The sequence below is a fragment of the Cavia porcellus genome, unplaced genomic scaffold (genome assembly GCF_034190915.1).
Source record: "Cavia porcellus strain 051 isolate PalLab524CR breed Dunkin Hartley unplaced genomic scaffold, mCavPor4.1 scaffold_25, whole genome shotgun sequence".
NCBI lineage: Eukaryota > Metazoa > Chordata > Mammalia > Rodentia > Caviidae > Cavia > Cavia porcellus.
This window is the reverse complement of record NW_026947508.1, coordinates 30,524,718-30,545,298: the sequence shown is the minus strand read 5'-3', so window position 1 is coordinate 30,545,298 and position 20,581 is coordinate 30,524,718. Positions and strand designations below refer to the sequence as shown.

The 20,581-nt window shown below is 44.6% G+C and overlaps 1 protein-coding gene across 2 annotated transcripts in view; it reads left to right on the top strand.

Annotated features, from left to right (window-relative positions):
- The first annotated feature begins 397 nt into the window (after nucleotides 1-397).
- The window catches only part of Inpp5b (inositol polyphosphate-5-phosphatase B), a 57,711-nt gene continuing 37,527 nt past the window's right edge, over nucleotides 398-20,581 (top strand). Inside the window, exons 1-7 of one of the 2 annotated variants that reach the window (XM_013142326.3) lie at nucleotides 398-472; nucleotides 1,052-1,203; nucleotides 1,544-1,638; nucleotides 2,864-2,961; nucleotides 3,105-3,134; nucleotides 4,974-5,084; nucleotides 11,090-11,230. In XM_013142326.3, the coding sequence (XP_012997780.1) occupies nucleotides 1,147-1,203; nucleotides 1,544-1,638; nucleotides 2,864-2,961; nucleotides 3,105-3,134; nucleotides 4,974-5,084; nucleotides 11,090-11,230 (532 nt within the window). In that variant the 5' untranslated portion in view covers nucleotides 398-472; nucleotides 1,052-1,146. Of the gene's footprint in view, nucleotides 473-1,051; nucleotides 1,204-1,543; nucleotides 1,639-2,863; nucleotides 2,962-3,104; nucleotides 3,135-4,973; nucleotides 5,085-11,089; nucleotides 11,231-11,270; nucleotides 11,470-20,581 lie in introns of those variants that run through there. The other variant, XM_023560937.2, reaches the window with a different exon arrangement.

Sequence of the window (20,581 nt, the reverse complement as noted above, 5' to 3'; positions counted from 1 at the left end):
TCAAATCGCATAACCTCTCTGGATCTTAGTTTGTCTACCATAAATATGGAGATAAAAGTGCTTCATAGTCTTGTTCTTTTTCCTTAAATTAGAACAAGGTAGTTATTTGGGGGAGAAGAGTTTCAGTAAGCTTTCCCTCTTGGAGTGAGAAAAGTTGAAAATGGATTTAGGAGGGGGAAAAATCGTCAATTTTTCTCCTAACATAAACATGACCATCTTCCTTCTGGGCTCTGTGCAGAAATCCCTAGCCCCATGACAGAAGGTTGAGGATTAAGTTTATGGCATTCATTAGAAAACGCTTCTAATGAAGAAGCCCAGTTTATCACAGGACCTAGGGGGTTAAAAGAGGGCATGCTGGGACTTGCAGGCCGATTGCCCCTCCTGAAGCGCAGGGTCTTTTGGGAAATGTAGTCTATGGCCCAACCCGTGGCTCAGACTCCCGCGCTCAGCGGTGACAGCTCAGGAGGTACCGGTAGGTGGCAATGACAAGGGGCTGGGAGCCAGCGCAAGACAGGAGGGAGTAGGCCAGGTGGCAGCTGGGACCCTTGCCCTGCGGCTACTGGACTGGACACCCCCGACCTGTGGCTGATGCAATGGGGCCTGCTGGGTGGGGCAAGGAGCAAAGAGCAATGAGACACTTTTCCTGTCTGCAGAAGACTAGGCCTGGATTACTTCTAGGATAGGAAGATTCTACCAGTAAGTAGAATGTTCTCATCTATTCACATACACCATCAACACCTCCCACAGAGGCTCCAGAAGGATAGATAATGCTCCCTCAACAGGGAGGCAGAGCCCTGCCCCAGGAGCAAAGGGTCCAGGTTCCCCTCTCCAGTAACAAGACCAGGTACCCCACTCCCCACAAGTAGACTGGACCTCACTCAGGAGCCAATTGGGTACCTATCCAAACAGAGAGTGGTACAACTTATTAGAGATCTGACCAGGGCAAAGAGATGAGTCCCTCTCAAAATCTGAAAAGGTCCTTTTGAGGGAGAAGGATCAGGCCTTCTCTCTCCTTCTCACTTTACAAAAGCCCCTCTTTCCTATCTCACAGCACCCTAAGGCAGCTGGATCACCCAAAAGCTAATTTTTGACCAAAGGAGGCTCCCATCACCTTGGTCCAGGGAGTATCAGCTCAGCAGGGCCAGCATGGACCAGTCTGTGGCAATCCAGGAGACTCTGGCAGAGGGGGAATACTGCATCATCATATCCTTTCCTGCTCTGAGCTGCCAACCCCGCGTACCCGTCCTGGCCTTGGGAGGGAGACAGAAGGTGTCTACCATTCTCTGCCCACTCTGAGCTGTTCAGGAAGGGGGAAAGCAGTTATTACACTAAGTACTCACTTTATCCGGAGCTCTCTGCCTGGTGCTTCAAAGCCTTGTGAAGGTGGGGATAAGAATGAGAAGGCAGAGAGATGAAGTACTCACCCAAGTCCACACAGTGAAGGGGGGGAACGGGAGACAGGCAGGGAAGGCAGAGTGGGCTTGATTAGGAGAGGTCTGGCCTCAGCTTGCAGGGTTTGGTTTTCCTTGACTCCGAACAGCAGGCGGTACAAGGTGTACTGTATGAGGGAGACAGCAGGCAGAGCCGCCTGCTGGGGCTCGTGCGACACAGCCTGGAACACGGGGGCCAGGAACACGCGTGAGTGAGGGGCTCGGTCTCTGCCTGTCCCGCACATGGTTAGTCTTCTCTGTGTCCTCCAGCTAGATTTAACCCATCCTGCCAAGGCAGGGTCTCAATCATCATCATAATGGTAACTTTAGTTTTCTTTTTGTAATAGAGGGGATTAAACTCTGAAAGTGCCAAGTTACACCTCAGCCCTTTCTTATTTTATATCTTTTTTTCCCCTCCAGTATTAGAGACTGAACCCAGGGCTTTCTCAATGAGCTACATTCCTGTCCCCTTTTCTTTTTTCTTTATTTTTTGGTTTGTTTTTTGAGACAGGGTTTATGCAATTCAGACTGGCCTTGAACTCACTTTGTAGCCCAGGCTGGCCTCAAATTTGTGGAGATTCTCCTGCCTCAGCCTCCTAAGTGCTGCAATTATAGGCATATACCACATACCTTATTTTTTATTTTTGGATGGATCTCACTGAGTTGTTAAAATAGCTTGAGTTCACTGTTTGCAGTATCATTGTTGGAATGTCCACTCTACAAGCTTTAATTTTGTGACTTGAACAATTATTTCTAAGATGGCAATATGTAATTCATTAACTAGTGATTTCCTACTGCGCATTTTTTTCTTCTGTAAATCTGTATAACTTGTACCCCTTCACTGTTTTTTTTTCTTTTCTCCTTAAATAAAAAATAAAAATTAAAAAAAATAGCTTGAGTTCAAACTTTTTTTTTCAAGTTTGAAGCATGCTTTTATGTGTGTCTTTTTCCAATTTTTAATTTTTATTGGTGCATATTTGTGGTACATGATGATTACATTCATCATGGGGAATTGGTAAATATGCATGTCGCATCTTAATCTTTTTTTTTTTTTTTTTTGTCTTTTCCTTTTTATCGGTACCAGGGATCGAACTCACGACTGCCTGCTGAGCTAAATACCCAGCCCCTACTTCTTAAATCTTTTTACATCCTCTTTACCTAGCCTTGGGTTCAAACTTTTGAGGCTCCTTCAGCCTCCTAGAGTGCTGGGATTACAGGTGTACACCACCAAGCCCAGCTTAAAATTCAGCCTTGATGAGTTCATCATAAATTGCAGTGTCTGTGGGCATTCTTGAAAGAGATGCTTTGAGGATAGTGAGTAGGCAGGGCACTTCCAGCCCACCATTAGGGGCCCACGAGGACGTGTGAGCATCCAAGATAGGCCTGAAGCACAGCCAATGGCCCCAGCCCTCATTTCTGCTTCCTACCCTTAGCCTCTTCCTGTACACGCACCGGAGGATGGCCATTACCGGGGACGATGTCACTTTGGACCAGATAGTGCCCGTCTCGCGGGACTTTACACTGGAAGAAGGTGCCGCAGGGGCCTGGGTGGTATGAGCCCCTCCCCTCTGGATGCTCCCAAGTTCACCTGTGCCCTGTGAGGGCGGTGGGAGGAAGGAGGATGCTGAGCCGGGGTGCTCAGTTATAAAGATGTTCTGCCTCCTTCCCCAACAGTGTCCTCAGACGACGAAGTCTACATCCTCGGTGAGTGGTCCTCTCAGTCTTGAGTCCTAGCTGGGTACAGGGTACAGAATTCCAGGAAGAGAGCAATGGTGCCAAGGACCCTTGCAGTGGCAAGTAGACCCTACAGGGTCGCCCCGCCCACCTCCGCAATCTCATCGCCACCCCCAACCTCGTTTACTCCACTGGCAGCTCCCATGACCTCAGGCTCGCCTGTCCCACAGCAGAGTTCCCTCCTCCTGAAAGCCTCACAGCTCCCTACACATGACTAACTCTTACTCATCCTGTAGGGGTTCCGGCTACACGTAGCTCTTCCCAGGAAGTCTTTGACTGATGAATCCTTGAAATGGTTTGTTTGTTTCCAGACAGGTTCTCTCTATGTAGTTCAAGCCAGCCTTGAATTCATTATGTAGCCCAGGTTGGCCTCAAACTATTATTGATGATGCCCCTGCCTCAGCCTCCAGAGTGCTAGGCATGCATCAGCCCATCCGGCCTGAAATTGTATCTTGCTGATACATGTGCCTTTTTTTCTCGTTCTTATCAGCCTCTGTCTCATGGTGATATGTCTGGACTGACTTATCAAATGGCTGACCTTTTTATCCTCCCACCATCCCAAGTGCTGTGGATTGAACCAGGGCTTTGCTTATGCTCTGAAAGTGCTCTACACAACCCATGTTATTTTTTATTTTGAGATAGGGTCTTGTTAAATTGCTAAATAACCCAGGCTGACCTTGAGTTTGTGATACTCCTGCCTCAGCTTCCCAGTGTTGGGATTACAGGCATGCACCCCTATGCCTAGCCTAGCCTACTTTTTAACTTTTTTTTTTTTTTTTTTTTTTTGTCTTTTTCGTTTTTATCGGTACCAGGAATCGAACTCACAACTGCCTGCTTGCAAGGCAGGCGCTTATGCCGCTGAGCTAAATCCCCAGCCCCGCCTATCCTACTTTTTACTCCAAATTTCCTGGTATGTTTGTTGACTCCATCAGACTGAGAGCTGGTCTGGCTGTCTCAGAATCATGGTTCAAACTCAGAATCCAGATTGTGGAACCCATGCTTGTTTTTTTGTGGGTTTCTGTTTTCATTTTTGCTTTTTTTTTGAGGTGAGGTCTCAGTACATGGTACAGGCTAATCTTTTCTTGTTTTTTCACTTTCTGTTGGTAAAAGCTGGTCTTAAACTTGCTATGTAGCCTAAGCTGGGCTCAAACTCATAGTCTTCCTGCCATAACATCCTGAGTGGTGGGATTATAAGTTTGTGCCACTGTACCCTGCTTGTAGCCCACACTGTTAATCACTATGCTAGAGTACTTCTGTTCATTAGGTTGGCACAAACTTGCAGTTAGATGGTTTTTCTTTATTTTGGCACATGCTTTTGGGTGCTCATTAGGTACCATTGGGTACAGGGCTTATGCTATGGACAAGCTGCCTTCCAGTCCAGCTCCTTGAGGATACACATGTTCTCTTTACTATTCTTACTTCCCAGCACAGTACCTGGCACTGTCAGATAGGCTGACTAATAAACAATCCCTCTGGTTACCTTTACATGCTTTTCATTCCACTAGAAGGGGAAAAGCCTACAAGTCCAGAGAACCTGTCTCTTCCGATTCCATTAGCACTGCAGTGGTGAGGGTTATTGACTTCAGAGACTTATGCAACCCCCTCTGTAGAGTAGGATGTGTTCATTTGGAACTGAGGGTACAGAGGGGTCTCCTGTCATCCCTGCCACAACCCATAGTAAGCTTATACTGCCCAGAGGCTTTGGGAGCCTCAGTCACTGATTCTCCTTTCTGGGGATTCCACTCTTAAAATGCAGCTAAGCACTCAGTTCCTGGTAGCCAAGGACTCATTTCTTGCTCCTCTGTGTAGGCTCAGATGTGACCATCCAACTGGACACAGCAGAGCTCAGCCTCGTATTCCAGCTCCCCTTTGGCTCACACACCAGGACGTTCCTCCAGGAAGTTGCCAGGGCCTGTCCAGGTAGGTAAGACCCCAGGCTTCCTGGGAGGGTTAGCAAGCATGGACCTCTCACTGGCCAACCCACTCCAGCTGATTGTCCATCCTTTGGACTCTCACTACATGGTTTATGTGCCTTCATGAAGCTGCTGGCATGAAGCTGCAGTGCCCTAGTTCACTTGTCAGCTATGGTGTTTGCATTTCTGTTTATGGTTTCTGGACCTGGTATTAACTAGAGCCTCTTTGCTCTCCTGGCTCTGGGAAGGGATGCACAGAGTAAGGTCTGTGACCCTGATTCAGAACCTCTGACAAGTTGGCAGGATCAGCAGCTTCTAGAAGCCCATCTCCTTCTCTCATATGGCTAGAACCAAGGGAAATCTGTCATGTGGTTTCCTGTCCCTTGAACTCTGCTGTTCTCCACTACAGCTGAAAAGATAGTCTAGTTTTGGTCTTGGAGTGACATGTTGGTAGTCTCTAGGACAGAATTTGTTTAGATCAGAGATCTGCCTGGCAGGTGAAGAAGAGTTTATGTGCAGAGCAGAGGATATGTAAATTCAATTTGCCAGGTGCCAGGGTGTAGCTAGTATTGTTGGTTTCCTTTCAAGGTAACATCACTGTGAGAATGGAGGAGAGCTTATCTTCTGTGATGGTCTCACCATGCAGCCCAAACCTTAGGGCCTGCCAGCTATTTCACTTGATCTGCCAGGAAGGGTACGGGCTTTGAGGAAAAGGAAAAGATGATACAGCTGTAAGTGCCTGGCTTAGGAGTTTAAAATTTATTCTGTAAGCAGGGAGAATTTTATATTTAAATCTTAGAGTAAAAAAAAAAGATAATTTATTGTATGATTATTAGTAGCAGTTGTAGGAGGGGTAGTGATAGTAATGCATGTTGAACATTCCTAATTCCAAAATCCAAAATCCAAATGGCTCCAAAAATCCAAAACTTTCTGAATGTGGAAATTTACACACTGTAAAGGTTTATCTATAAAATTATTTAAAATATTGTGTAATCTGGGCATGGTGGCACATGCCTATAATCCCAGCACTGGGAGGCTGAGGCAGAAGGATTGCTTTGAGTTCAAGGGTACCTTGGGCTACATAGTTTAAGCTCAGCTTGATCTACATAGTAAAACCCTATCTCAAAAAAAAAAAAAAAAAAAAAAAGGACCAGGGATGTAGCTCAGTGTAAAGGCTCGCTGTAAAGTATCAAAAAAAGATATAGCTGGATAGCTTTGTTAATATATTATCTAATATAATCTATGTTTGATTTTTTTACATGTATCAAATTACTTTCAGATTGTAAGGAGTACATAAACACACATGAATTTTGCATTTAGACTTGGGTCTCATTTCTAAAATGTTTCTCTTTATCTATGTTATCATTCCAAAATCTAAAATCTGAAACCTCTGGTCCCAAGCATTTCAGATGGGGATACTCACGCTGGAAAGTAAGCAGTGCTCTGAAACTTGGGTTTGTGAGAATTAAAAGTAGCACATATGAAAGTGCTTATGATGTAGCGAACTCAGAAAGTGTTGGTTCTCTTTGTGCAAAAGAATTCTAGCTAGCATTCACTGGTTGTTCACGATGTGTTAGACATTACCCTAGGACCTGTTCACACATCTCATCTAATTCTTATTATCACCTTACACTGAGAATAGGTATTCTCAGTTTTTCCATTTTACAGATGTGGACACTGAGACTCCGAAAGGGTAAAAGCCTTACTGACTACATGGCTAGTGAACTGTAGAGCCAAGTTAGGCAAGACTGGCTATGGTGGTTTGCCAGTCTAACCCTTCATGTTTTGCTCTACTGCTTGATTAGTCTCTTAGTCTGTAACACCCTCTCTATATCTATGGTTGAGGGTAGGCTTTGTGTGGGAGGTGTTTTTTCTTTATTTCTTTCTTCTTTGAAGTAGAGTCTCACTATGTAGCCCAAATGGCCTTAAATTCACTATGTAGTCCAGCTGGTCTCAAACTCTTGGCCGTCCTCCTACCTCAGTCTCTGAAGTGCTAGGATCACAGATGTGTACCACCTTACCCAGCAGGAGGTGATATTGAAACTGAGAATAGAAGGAAGTACAAGAGATTTTATTTCCAGGCAGCAATAGGAAGAAACAGGCATGTCAGTGGTTGGGAAACACAAGCCCTTTGGTGGAACTGAACTTATAGGAGGCAAGAGCTGAACCAGGGGAGGTATTCTCATGAAGAGGTTTTCTTTCTCTTTCTTTTATTATTATATATTTATTTTGTGGTAGTAAGGATCAAACCCAGGGCCTCAGCACTAACATTCCCATCGCATTTTTAATTTTAAGAGTCTTGCTAAATAGCCCAGACTGGTCTCAAACTTGCCATCCTCTTGTCTCAGCCTCCCAGAGTACTGGAATTGTAGGTGTGCACCACCAAACCCAGCTTGATGGCTAGCAGAGTCTTGAATAACTGACAGAGTTTAGACTTTGCCCTGTGGCTTCCAGGGAGCAGTTAAGGAATCTGAAACTGGTGAGTGACCTGGCAAGTTTGGAAAGCTTCTTTGATAATAGTTATGGAAAGGGAGAGTCCCGAGCAGGGAGAGCAAGAGGAATGGATTGGGCCGGGGATTTAGGAGAGTTAGCTCAGCGGTTTAAGCACCTGCCTGGCAAGCACAAGATCGTGAGTTCGATCCCCAGTAGAAAAAAAAAAAGAGAGAGAGAATGGATTACAACAATTCAGGCACACACACACACAAAAGAGGCTTGTGGCAGGGCCCTGGCACTTGGCAATGATCGGGGCGGGGAGAGAGCTAAACTGCAGAGTTGGTGAAGCTGTCAGATCAATGAGAATAAAGGGCCATGGAGGTATGAGTTAGAAATGTTCTGGCTTTATCCCAACTAATTCAGAATAGTGTCTGGCATAGAGTAGGCCCTTCATACATATCGTGCAACAGATGAACAGAGCTTGATTCTTGCCATTAAAATGAGGGACAGAAGTCAAGAGCAACTTCTCTTTAGTAAGCTTGGGTGTCTGTCTTACAATCCTCTTACCTTTGGGATCCCTGCCATACCTAGGGTTGTCACCACAAGGGGTTTGAAAAGGCCCTTCAAAGAGGAGTGGGGACCTCAGTGCATTTGCCTTGTGCAGTAGGTAGTAGGTTCCCCGACTGCCATCACAGAAAAAGGATTTGAAGATATATCAGGGAATTTGCATGGAGAGGCATGGAAAGGTTTATCAGGCAGAGTTAGATATGAGGGAGAATAAAAAAAGGCTGCAGCCAAAGAAACTGGCGGGGCTCCCTGTATAAAGGAGTTTCAGACTGACCTGGACACAAAAACACATCAGCTTTTAAGGGTTAGCAGAGGTGGGCCAGGCCCATAGATCTCTGTCTCTGTTCTGTTGGCTTTTATAGCTCTGAAGATATCCTTATTGTTTGAGGGGCAATTCTGGTCTCCTAAGATGATTTCCCTTGTCTATGTGCATGTGTGTATGCACCTGTGAGCCTCAGTTTCTACCTTGTGATTATTGCTCTTGCTTGGGGTGGTTTGGAAGATTCTGCTTTCCATGAAATCTGATGTGATTGTACCTTTGAAGACTTCTAGCCACTGTTCCAGGGATTTAGAGGGTGTGAAAGCTGGCAACTGAAGAGTCCCTGAAAGTTCCTTTACTTACCCTTATCTTGGTGTCTTCAATTCTGAAGGAAGCTGAGATAAGTTTAGGGCCAATAAACCTTGTAGTACCCAACATTCTTGAATATTAACATGGCTGCCTGCAGAAGTGAGTAAAAGATCTGTCCCAAAGCTTTAAGGTATAGCCCAAGATACAGTTCAGCAGCACCGCACCCGCCTGGCTAGCACAAGGGGAAAAAAAAGCCTGATGAGAAAGTTTTATGGTAATATAGGACACAAACAACAGACTTGTCTCTTTTTTTTTTTGTCTTTTTCCTTTTTATCGGCATCAGGGATCAAACTCACGACTGCCTGCTTGCAAGGCAGGCGCTTGTGCCGCTGAGCTAAATCCCCAGCCCCTTCCTTGTCTCTTTTTATCTATTTTTATTTCCTTTATCCCATTGCAGGCCAGCCAGCAAGGAAACTGTATTAACTTCACTTCTCTGAGCTGTCACAACAGGGATTTCTTCATTCTCTTTTATCAAGTCTTTGCAAATCCAACTCATTTCCATCTGATTTGTCTAGTTCTAAGCTGAACAGGCAAGATAGCAAAATGATTAGCAGTCAGACAGACCTGGATTTGAGTCAGAAGCAGAGGTGGCTCTAGAATTTCTAGGAAGGATTGGTGGTAATCTTTTTAAGGGAGAACCAGAGGACTTGTCTTGAGGATTGTCTTTATCACCTTCCTATTGCTGGATAAAATATCTACATCTTAAAAGAGGAGAGGTGGGGGCTGGGGATTTAGCTCAGTGGCATAAGCACCTGCCTTGCAAGCAGGCAGTCGTGAATTCGATCGCAGGTACCAATAAAAAAAAAAAAAAAAAAAAAAAAAAGAGCAGAGGTGTATTCGGCTGACAGCTCCCAGTAGTTTAGTCTAACATTGGCCGGCTTCAAAGCAGAAACCCATTGTGGAAAGGCATGGTAGAGAAAAGCTGCTCATCCCCAGGCAGGGGAGAAGCAGAGAAAAGAAAGGAGCCAGTGAAAAAGATGCACTTTTGCCTTCCAAGTCATCTCTCTCTCTTTTTTTTTTGTCTTTTTTGTTTTTATCGGTACCAGGGATGGAACTCATGACTGCCTGCTTACAAGGCAGGCGCTTATGCTGCTGAGCTAAATCCCCAGTCCCCCCAAGTTATCTCTCAATGACCCACCTCCAACTAGGCCCCACCTCCTGTTATTTTGCCAAGGAACGCATTGATCAATGGAATACATGCATTCACTGATGAGGATATAGCACCTCCGTGATACAATCACCTTCCAAACATGTGAGACTTTTGGGAGGCATTTTATTTATTTATTTAGAGACAGTGGCTTGCTATGTAGTTCAGGCTGGCCTTTTTACATAGTCCAGTTTGGCCTCAAACTCAGGGCAATCCTCCTTCCTTACTCTCCAGAGTGCTGGGATCACATAGTGTGTCCCACAATGTCCAGTTTTGGGAGACTTTAAAAAAAATTCTTTGTGGTACAGGGGATCAAACTCACAACCTCACACTTGCCAGCCAGGTGCTTATGCTGCTGAGCTAAATCCCCAGCCCCTTGGGAGACATTTTAAATCTAGATCCAAACTATAACAAATTTCCCCCCAGTACTGGGGCTTGAACCCAGTGCTTTTGTACTAGGCTACATCTCCAGTGCTTTTTTTACTTGTTATTTTGAGAAAAGGTCTTGCTATATTGCTCAGACAGTGCTGCAACTTGAAGTCTTTTTGCCTCAGCTACCCAGAGTGCTGTGATTACAGGCTCATGCCACTATATCCAGAAAATTGTCTATTTCATAGCAGGTACACTATTTTGATTTATAGACATCTCTTTGGAGTAGCTTGCACGTTACAGATGGAGGAAATAGGTAGGTTTACTTTTCTTTGTTTCTGTCTTGCTTTCTTTCTGAGACAGGGTCTCACTGTTATCCAGGCTGGCCTTAAACTCGCTATGTAGCCTAAAATGACCTCGAACTCGTGGCAATCTTCTTGTTTCAGCCTCCCAAGTGCTGAGATTACAGGTGTGCACCATCCCACCTGGCTTGGTTACCTACCAACCCACTCTTCAATACCGTTACCTTTTTGAAGCTTACACTCTGACCTTTGATTTAATCTCTCTGAACTCTGTTGCCCCCTACAGAAAATTGGGATAACAGTTCCCTACCTCATAGTTTCTTGGGAGGATTAAGGACGTAATACACATACGTATAAAGCACAGACTTTAGCACTAGGCACCATTCGGTTGGAGGAATGGCAGAGCACATTACTGTTGTCGCATTCATTACTGCATCTGGGCCTTGGATTTACGCTGTGCTTGGGAACCGGGATTGGAGTTTCTCCAGAGAATCCAATCATAGAGAAATGGCTCTTCAATGCCTTCAAACACATGGCTCAGTCTGAACTCCTTTTTCTTGTCACAGGCTTCGACCCTGCAACGCAGGATCCTGGATTCCAGTGGCTGTCCAGATACAAATGTGTGGAGCCAGAGTCAGACTCGCGGACGCTCCGCGTTTGGAATTTGGCCCGGGATACCTGGCCTGGATACACAACAATTGGCAGAGGTAGGTATCCGTCTCGCAAGGGGCGGTGGGGATTGGAGGTTTAAGGGGGCGGGTCCCAATCTATAGAGGGGCGGGGCGACGGAACATCTTACTTTCGATTGGAGGAGGTGGCACGTGGGGGCGGGGCATCCTGGGGGCGGAGTGCGCGGGACCCGGGGATGGGCGGCGGGATGAAGAGCTTGAGGAAGCCGGCAGGGAAATGTCCGCCGCCGCCAGCTCTCGGGAGCGCGTCTTTGCAGGTCCGCCGGGCGGTGGGAAGCTGGGTTTGGGGTCTGGGCCGGGGGCCACGGCGGACCTGGTCTTCACGTGGTCAGGGCCTGCGGGTTGGCGGTGGACGAAGGCCACAGTCCCGGCCCTGCCGAGGCGGGGAGGCTGGGCTGAAGTTCTCTGGGGATGTTCTCAGCCCGGCGCGACGAGCGAGGCCGGTAGGAACCGGGTCCCCAAGGTTCCGCAGGCGGGGATTTGAGTGAAGCCCTACGTCCAGCTCTCCGTGTCACTTTGGCCTGCTGGCTGGCCCTCTCGGGGTCTCAGTTTCTCCAGCCGAGCTTGCTCTTCAGTCCTGACCTTCAGCAAGTGTGTTTGGCGAGTGTGTTTCTGGGGAGCGTATCCTCCTGTGACAGAGCTTTCTTTTAGATGAGGTGCCGTGTACGTGGGGTTCTCTGTTCGTTCACAGAGCCGGCCCAAAGACCCTGTCCACCCTGGGACTGGAGGCTGGGATGAGGTTACAGGTGAAAGGGAGTAGTGTGGTGCTGCACAAAAGGCTAATTGTTGAGCTGGAGGTTGTTCTTTGAAGAGCAAGGGACTCAGGGCTGAAATTTGGGTCAGTACCGTACTTTGCGAGGACCTGCAGACCTGCCTTTTATGGTCAGCTCCAGGAGATTTTTTTTTTTTTTTTTTAAACTCCAAGGGCTGTTTGGTGTTTTCCCCCCAAATGCCCATGAACCACCAGTTTCGTGTGAGCTTTGGCATAACCTCAGGTATCTGTTTGTACCACTTTTCTCAGTTGCTTGCTAGGGATGAAGAGTCTGTCAAGTAGCTGTGTCAACTCCGGGCACGCACGCTGCTCGCTCATACAAGGATTGGAAACTATGAGCGGTGTTGCACAAGAGTTTGTAAACCGAGAGGAAACTAGGCAAGGCCTCTTCCTCCGTGCTTCTGCTTCTTCGTTGCAGCCACAAGATGCGATTGAAGCGCCTGATGGTGCTGATAGTTCACATCTTTCTTTGGCTTATCTCAGTTTTACTTGAACTGATCTTTAGACAGCAATTGCTTCAGTTTCCATGACATTCTGGGTTGTGGTACAGGGATGGGAGAGCGTTTATAGTCACGAGCACATCTTTCTTTGCCCTTCAGAAGAACTACCAGAATTCAGATAACTGGTGGAGGACAGACCTAATGGCAGCACCAAGATGTGGCTTCAGCGTTTTCAGCCAGGCTGGTGGAGTGGCTCATTCTGTGAAAAATCAGGCCAGCTAGCTCTGAAGCTAGTTATCTACCCCTGGGTGAGAAATGTGCAGGGATCGCAGAACCTTTCATTTCCTCTAACAAAAGAAAAACTAGCCATACCAGAGAGGGGTTGTTGTGGAGGTTTTGCTTTTACTTTTAGTTTAAAAGAATCTGTCACCATTGTAATATCCACAGCAAGTAGGATTACACTAGTAACTGCTAAGTTGTTCCTGTAAAAATGGCATCAAGTCCTCATATTTGAGTCAGCATTTCAGAGATGTTCCTGCTTCCAGGAGGAATTATTTCTTCAACAGGTGCAAGAAACCCTTTGGATCTCCTGTAAGTGCTCCAATAGATCCAAGCCCCCAGGGAAACAGGTAGTGAATTTGGTTCTTACATACAAATGGCCAGAAGATTCACAGCTGCTTTGAAATGCTGTTTGTGGCACATGACAGGAGGATTAAAGGCACCCTCCCCTTAAAGGGGGTGGCAGACTGAAAGAAAATTGATAATTTGTGGGTTTTTTTTCTTTTTTGAGACAAGGTCTCAGTATGTAGTTCAGGTAGTTGTTAACTCACTATGGAAACTAGACTGGCTTCAGACTCTTGGTGATCCTCTTGCCTCAACCTCGTGAGTGCTGGGATTAAAGTTGTGTGCCGCCGTGTCTGGCTAATGATACTCTATTCATAGAGGTAAATCTTCCTCTATTCTAGGAGGAAGATGGCCCTTGGAAGGTGAGCTAAGGGCAAGAGCACCTTATGCTCTAGATGTGTTGGGAGTGATCTGAATCTGCTAGCATGTCACCCACTTTTGCGTTGGTAGAGAAAAGAAAGATCTTACTTTAGCAGTTCTCTCCAAAATATCCTTTCTTTTCTTTGATTTGTCCTTGCTGACTTTAGGAATGTAGGATTGTAATAGAAAAATGAAATGAAGCTAGTTTACAGTTGGAGTCCATGCCTTCAAATTCAGATTGGTATCTGGGAGCTAAGTTGTGGTATTGAAGTGAGATGTATACTTCCGGTTGAATGGCCACCTGTTTATCTGATTCTCTTAGTCTCGTAAGAGCAGCTGCTAAGACCTGCCCTGGCCTTAAACTGGTAGCTGTCTTAGGCAAAAGCTTTTCTGCTTGCTTCTTAATTTGCTTGGTTGCGTGTGAGTGGCTTTTTCTTTCTTTATAAGGAATAGGGTCTGGCCTGGGAGAAATATCTCATTATTGCTAGATCTTTTTATCTAGAAAACGTTACTGAGGGTCCTACGCAGGGTTCACTAATCTCAGTCACTATTTAAGAAATTCACTGGGCAAATTTGTGGCACATTCCTGTAATCCCAGCACTCAGGAGGCTGAGGCAGGAGAATTGTCACAACTTTGAGGCCAGCCTAGGCTACATAGTGATTTAAGCCAGCCTGAACTACATAGCAAAATCCTGTCTCAGACCAAATAAAAAAGGGTTCACCTACATGTAAAGACCTGGTGCTGCATTACAGAGGATTATGAAGGGTAAAATGGCCTCAACTACTCAGAAGTCCCTTGGGAGCTATTCTGGGTTTATTTATTTATTTATTTTTTGAGACAGGGTCCCACTATGCAGTTCAGGCTGGCCTAGAGCTCATTTTATAGCCTAGGCTGGTCTTGAACTTGCAAGGATCTTCCTGCCTCGGCCTCCCAAGTGCTAGGATTACAGATGTGTGCCACCATACCTGGCTTCACTGTAACAGTGTTAATAGCAAGCAAATTTTGGTCTTCTGCAATTTTTTTTTCTTCTAAAGTTAATTCAAAGTGAGCCATCTTTGTAGTAACTCAAATTTAGAATGGAATTAGTTATGAGTTTTTTTTCCACTGGACCCAGGAAGCAAACCCTTAAAATCTGCCTGGCCTGTGAAAGGAAATGAATGCTATTTATGTCTCAGAGTAACAGAAAGGGTAACCTAGATTACCAGAGTAGGGGCCAGAGAAGATGTTAGAAAAATAGCCCCGGGTTGTTCTTTTTTCTTCTTTCTTTCTTTGTGTGTATTAATAAATAAAACCCGTATGGCCAACAGATCCTGGATAAAATGACTTTGCTTTTGTTTATTTTAGAGGTAGAATTATCACCTATCATTTCTACCTTTATGAGTAGTTCTTCAGGCTCCTGTGAAAATTAACCAATTTTGATCACTTTGTTTCTTTAAACAAAAGAGAACTCTGCTCATTTTTCTTCCTCCTTTTGTTGTTCCCCTATCCATTTTCCTTCTTGGTCCCATTTAACCCCATGTCTCTAGTACAGGAGAAACCTCAAAGGATTATTTTTGTGTGTGTGTAAACTGTTTGTTTTGGAATTCCACAGTGCTTGTCTATAGCAAAAGAGGTGACCCATAAGCATTCACTTGGAAATGGAGCTTTGCATAGGAAAATCCTTGGGGACAGATTCAGGAAGAGGAAGGCATCAATATTTATTAGAGGAAAGACTGTGTTGGGACATAGAAACTAATTGACTTACATATGATATTTTTGTTGCTTAAAATACATTGTAACAAAAACCCAAAAACAAACAAAAAAAAGAAATACTGTAACAAGTTTTTAGGCTTTAATAATGACCTGTCTATGAATTGAAGCTAGATGGATGAGAAAACTTTCATAGAAAAAAAATTTTTTTTCGGGGCTGGGGATTTAGCTCAGCGGCGTAAGCACCTGCGTTGCAAATGGGTGGTCGTGAGTTCGAGCCCCGGTACCGATAAAAGAAAAAAAAAATTTTGTTCTCTTTTGAGACAAGGTCTCATTGTATAGTACAGGTTGGGCTTAAATTTATTATATAGTCCAGGCTGGCCTCAAACTCATGGTGATCCTCCTGCCTCAGCCTCCCAAGTGCTAAGATTACAGGTGTGCGCTCCGTTGCCCAGCTTTGCTTTCGTTGGAATATTATGAGGATTTGAATAAAGTGTATGTCTTAAGTCACCTGCATATTTTTCTTTTCACTAATGCGCTTTGGCTTATTAGACTAGTCTCTTGAGTTAGCACACAGCACTTAGCACACACTTAGCACGCAGCATGCTAAGTGCCACCCACAGAGCATAGAAGCTAGGTTGTTCTTCAGGATCTCTCTTACGGTGGTTTCTTGAAACTGTCTTTATTTCTTTCCTCTCTTTTTTTTTTTTTTTTCTCAATATAATCTCTAAAACCGTAACTCTTCTCTTTGCTCTTATGTCTTTTTTTTTTTTTTGGTCTTTCTGAGACAGGGCCTCTGTGCAGTTCGGGCTGGCCTTCAGCCTAATTTGTAGCCCAGGCTGGCTCACAGCAATCCTTCTGCCTCAACCTCCCAAGTGCTGGGATTATAGGTATGTGCCGCCACACCTGGCTGCTCTTATGTCTAATAAGCAACTTTTGTTCATTTCTTTTCCTGTGTGCTAATCTTATCTGCCCACTTTTCACAATCTTCAATTTTTTTTTTTTTTTTTATCTTTTTCCTTTTTATCCGTACCAGGGATCAAACTCACGACTGCCTGCTTGCAAGACAGGCGCTTATGCCGCTGAGCTAAATCTCCAGCCCCTTTCTTTTTAAATTTTGAGACAGGGTCTTGCTAAAACATTGAGTTGCCTAGGATGGGCTTGAACCTGTGATCCTTCCTGAAATTACAGTCATGTGTTATACCTGCACATCCCATTCTTTTGTCTGTGAATTTGAGTATTACACCACTCCTTGTTGCTCACAGTATAAAGTTTAAATTTCTCGGTGACATTTAAGTCCTTCACAGCCTGGCCACAGCTTGCCTCTCTAATCTTATTTACCTCAATCACCTTCATTTCCCTTTTTTTTTTCAAATTGGACTGCTTATATTTCTGGAGAAGAGCCTGTACTTTTTCACCTTTTTGTTGACTTCAAATTTAGCTGCATTTTTATAAATTTGAACTTGCTGCTAATGTGATTTCCATCCCCCTGTCCTTCCCAAATGCTAGTGTAATGTCTTGAACATCCCTAGGTGCTCTTTTTTTTCTGGTACTGGGGGTTGAACTCACAACCCTGTGCTTGCAAGGCAAGCGCTTGTGCCGCTGGGTGCTCTTTTTTTCTTTTTTTTTTTTTTTTTGTTGGTACCAGAAGTCAAACTCAGGACCTTGGTTTGCCAGGCAGACGCTGTGTTGCTCCTTAGGTGCTCTTTAAAAAGGTGTCTATCTTGAGCCAGGCATGCTCACACCTGTACAGGTGGCAAACGTCTGTAATCCCAGCACTCGGGAGGCTGATGCAAGAAGATCCCTGTGAGTTCCAGGCAGGCCTGGGCTACAAAAATGAGTTCAAGGCCAGTCTGAACTGCATAGCAAAACCCTCTCCAAAAAAAAAAAAAAAAAAAGCGTCTATCTTTGGTTGAAATATAGAGACTCCTACAGTCTGTAGCTCCACAACTCCTGCCTCCTTCCTCTTTGTATGTGCTCAGCATCCTCTTCTCCCCTTCCTGGGTTGTTGTAGCCCACTTTCAGCCCTGTTACCACATCACAGACAGGTCACAGAAGGCCTATCGAGGGAGAGCCTAGAGGAAAACATTGTCTCTCCAGCAACCCGTTACTGCTGACCTGTTTCTTGCAATGTCTTGAGCCATAATCCTCTTCTTTGAAAACTAAACTAAACTAGTCATTTAGTCCTTGGTAGTGTAAGTTGCATTTGTGTAAGGTGCATATTGGATTTTGAGAGCAGGCTTCGTAGAGATGTCTGCTCATTTCAAATGTTTCTGTTTTGTTCTGTTTATCTTTTTGAGACAAGATTTTACTATCCAGTTTAGGCTGAACTTCAACTGTAGCCCAGGCTGACCTTGAACTTGCAAGTGATCCTTCTATCTCAGCCTCCTGAATGCTGGGACTATAATCATCAAATGTTAAAATCTGTACTTTCTTGAAAAGCCATACGATGCCAGGCATGGTGGCGCATGATTGAAATGGCAGCACTTGGGAGGCTGGGGCAGGAATATCTCCTTGAGTTCAAGGCCAGTTTGCGGTACATTTTGAGACTCCATCTCAAAGCAAAACAGAACAGAACAAAGAATGTTTAAAGTGGGTGTGGTGGTGTCTGCCTGTAATCCCACCCTTGTGGGGAGAGGGCATGAGGCCAGAGGATTGGCACAAGCTCAAGGCCAGCCTGAACTGAACAGGGAGATCATGTCTCAAGAAAACAACAACAACAAACCTATGTTGCAAAAAAGGAAAAAATACTGAGCAGAGTTATTTGCCTTTAAAGAAAATAACAATGAAGCCGGCTGTGCTGGTGCACACCTGTGAGGCAGGAAGGCTGTGAGTGGGAGTCATCTTGGGCTGTTCAGCCAGCCTGACTCACAAGCATGAGCAAGGGCCAGGGAGGTAGCTTAGTGGGAAGGTGAGGGGTTCAATCCACAGTGTGGCACAAAGCAACGGCAAAAGCAGGGTGTGGTGGTGCGCTTGTGATTCTAGCACTTGGAGGTTAAGGCAGGAGGATTACAAATTCCAGCTCAGCCAGAGCAACTGGATGACTTACTGAGACTCTCCTTTCCAAAAAAAAGGTGAGAAGGCTATGGATAGATTCGATCCTCAGTACCACACAAGAGAGAGAAACTAAAAAAGAATGAAAAGGAGAAAAAAGAAGAAACGATTTGGAGGGGTGGCCAGACTGAAGTGTAAAAATGGATTCTTCCCATTCTTTTTTAATGCCAGGTCCCTGTGTTATGAACTTCACTGAAGGGCTTTGTCTGGTATACTATGTGCTGTGCAAATACTTGGGAAGCTATAAGAGTAAAATAAATATTAAAAAAACAGTAAAATGCGGGCAGGGGGTTTGGCTCAGTGACATAAGCGCCTGCCTGGCAAGCATGAGGTTGTGAGTTTGATCCCTGGTTAAAAAAAAAATGTAAAATCCAAACTCCAAATGACAGTCAAAGTCTTATAGTTTCTGAATTTCTCACTGTTATCACTAGTATTATCATCGCAGTTGTAATTTATTAAGCACTTACTTTGGGTCTGTGCCATGAAAATTCTGCAAGAGAATCCTCAGTTTTCATTTGGGAAGGTTGAGGCTCAGAGAGGGTAGATAACAGTCTTGTGACCACCCACCTGGTCAGTCACAGAATTGGGACTAGAATTCAGGTCGTTGAATCTCATACTTGAGCTCTAATCCCTACATTCATATTCTGTATCTCCAACTTTGCAAACAAAACTCACTTCTACTTAATTTATCTTATTTGTTAACTTTTGTCTGAGATTACCCTAGTGCCATGTCTTTGTGTTTTTGAAGTTATTCCTTCTGCCAGGAATGCTTTCTGAATCCTTTGTTTTTCTGAGAAATAACTTGGTTGAAAGTATAGGTTATCCATTTGGAATCCCTGCGTTTGAATGCCAGCTGTCTGCTGTGTGCTCAAGAGTAAGTTGCTTTAACTTCTTTATCTCCTGATCTGTGAGGTGTCTGTAATAGTACTCATCTCATAGAATAGTAGTAAGAAATGTAAAATGATGAAAACAGTATTCCATATATAGATTAAAGTATTTAGGGGCTAGGGATTTAGCTCAATGGCGTAAGCACATGCCTTGCAAGCAGGCGGTCGTGAGTTCGATCCCCGGTACTGATTAAAAAAAAAAGTATTTACTATTAATATGATTTATGATCGTGTGTCTATTACTGTCATTATTAACGCAGTCTGTCTTAGATTCTAAGTAGTTGAACCTAGCTCTGTTTAGTTGTTCCCAGCCTATGAGTAGTTGAATCTGGCTCTGTGTTCTATGAAGTGAATGCATCTCTTGCTGATTTGGGTTGTCCTGCCTTAGATGGAATCCAAGGGGTGGCTCCCTGGTAATACTCCCCTAGCGTGGTGTCATTGGTGGTTACTGGGCCAACGCTCTTGATCCTGCTAGTGTGAGTTGTCTGGTCTTTTCAGAGCATGTAGTTTACATTATTTTGCTTGTATGGTTTTGCAATAACTTCTAGTGTGCTGGCTGGTGACTGAGAAAATTGGAGGGGACACCTCTTCCTAGACTTGCCTTGTAGATGCTCAGGACCCAGTGACAGTCATATACCCACACATCCTATGGAGAATATGATGGTACTTTTGTGCTTTGTAATCTAAACACTTGACCCTCATATTCATGTAATATATTTATCCCTCAGAATTTCTAATTTTATTCAGTGTTGTGCTTGTGCTTGCAAAAGGGGAAGTTGTAGGGCCTTGGAGTTTAGCAGATCTGACTTTTAATGTCAGCTGGGCCATTTACTGACTGTGTCCTTGGGCATGTCTGCTCTAGGCTTCAGTATCCTTATTTGTCAAATGAAGCCGATATCAAGAACAATGCATGAAGCATTTGCTACAGTACCTAGCTATGAGAGGTACTCCATACATGGTAGGCATTATTATCAAAGTAGTGGAGTTTAGGAGTGACAGAGAAGAGGGAGAAAAACAATTCCTGAGTGTCTGCTGTGTACCAGGTATTGTGCTGGGCTCTTGATCCATATAGATTGCATTTGTTTATCCTGTTGACTTCTTTGTAAGGGTGTTAACTCCAGTTTACAAATGAGGAAACAAATTAAGATCATTTGTGTGAGGTTTCATATGAGATAATTATAGAGCCAGTGAAATAGCCAGCTATGTTTTATACCAAAACCCAAGGCCTGTTCCAGGATACTCTTGAATTTAAGAGATACCTTTAAAGTGCCAAACAAGATGTGTGAACAACAAATCCTTCAGATTTCAGAAAACTCTCCTGGCTATGGGTGTGGTTGAGTAGGGCTTCACAAAAGAGGGGGTTGGAACTGAGGTTGGAGTTTGAAGGGAAGATGTACAGAGATGTATACAGACAGTAGGAGGGACTTTATATGAAGGTAAGAGTTAGGATGGCATGTAGGGGGAACCTGTCTTTGTAGCTTGGGCTGTCTGGGTGGTAAATAATGAGAGAGAGCAAAGTGATGTGCAAAGGGCTGACTATGC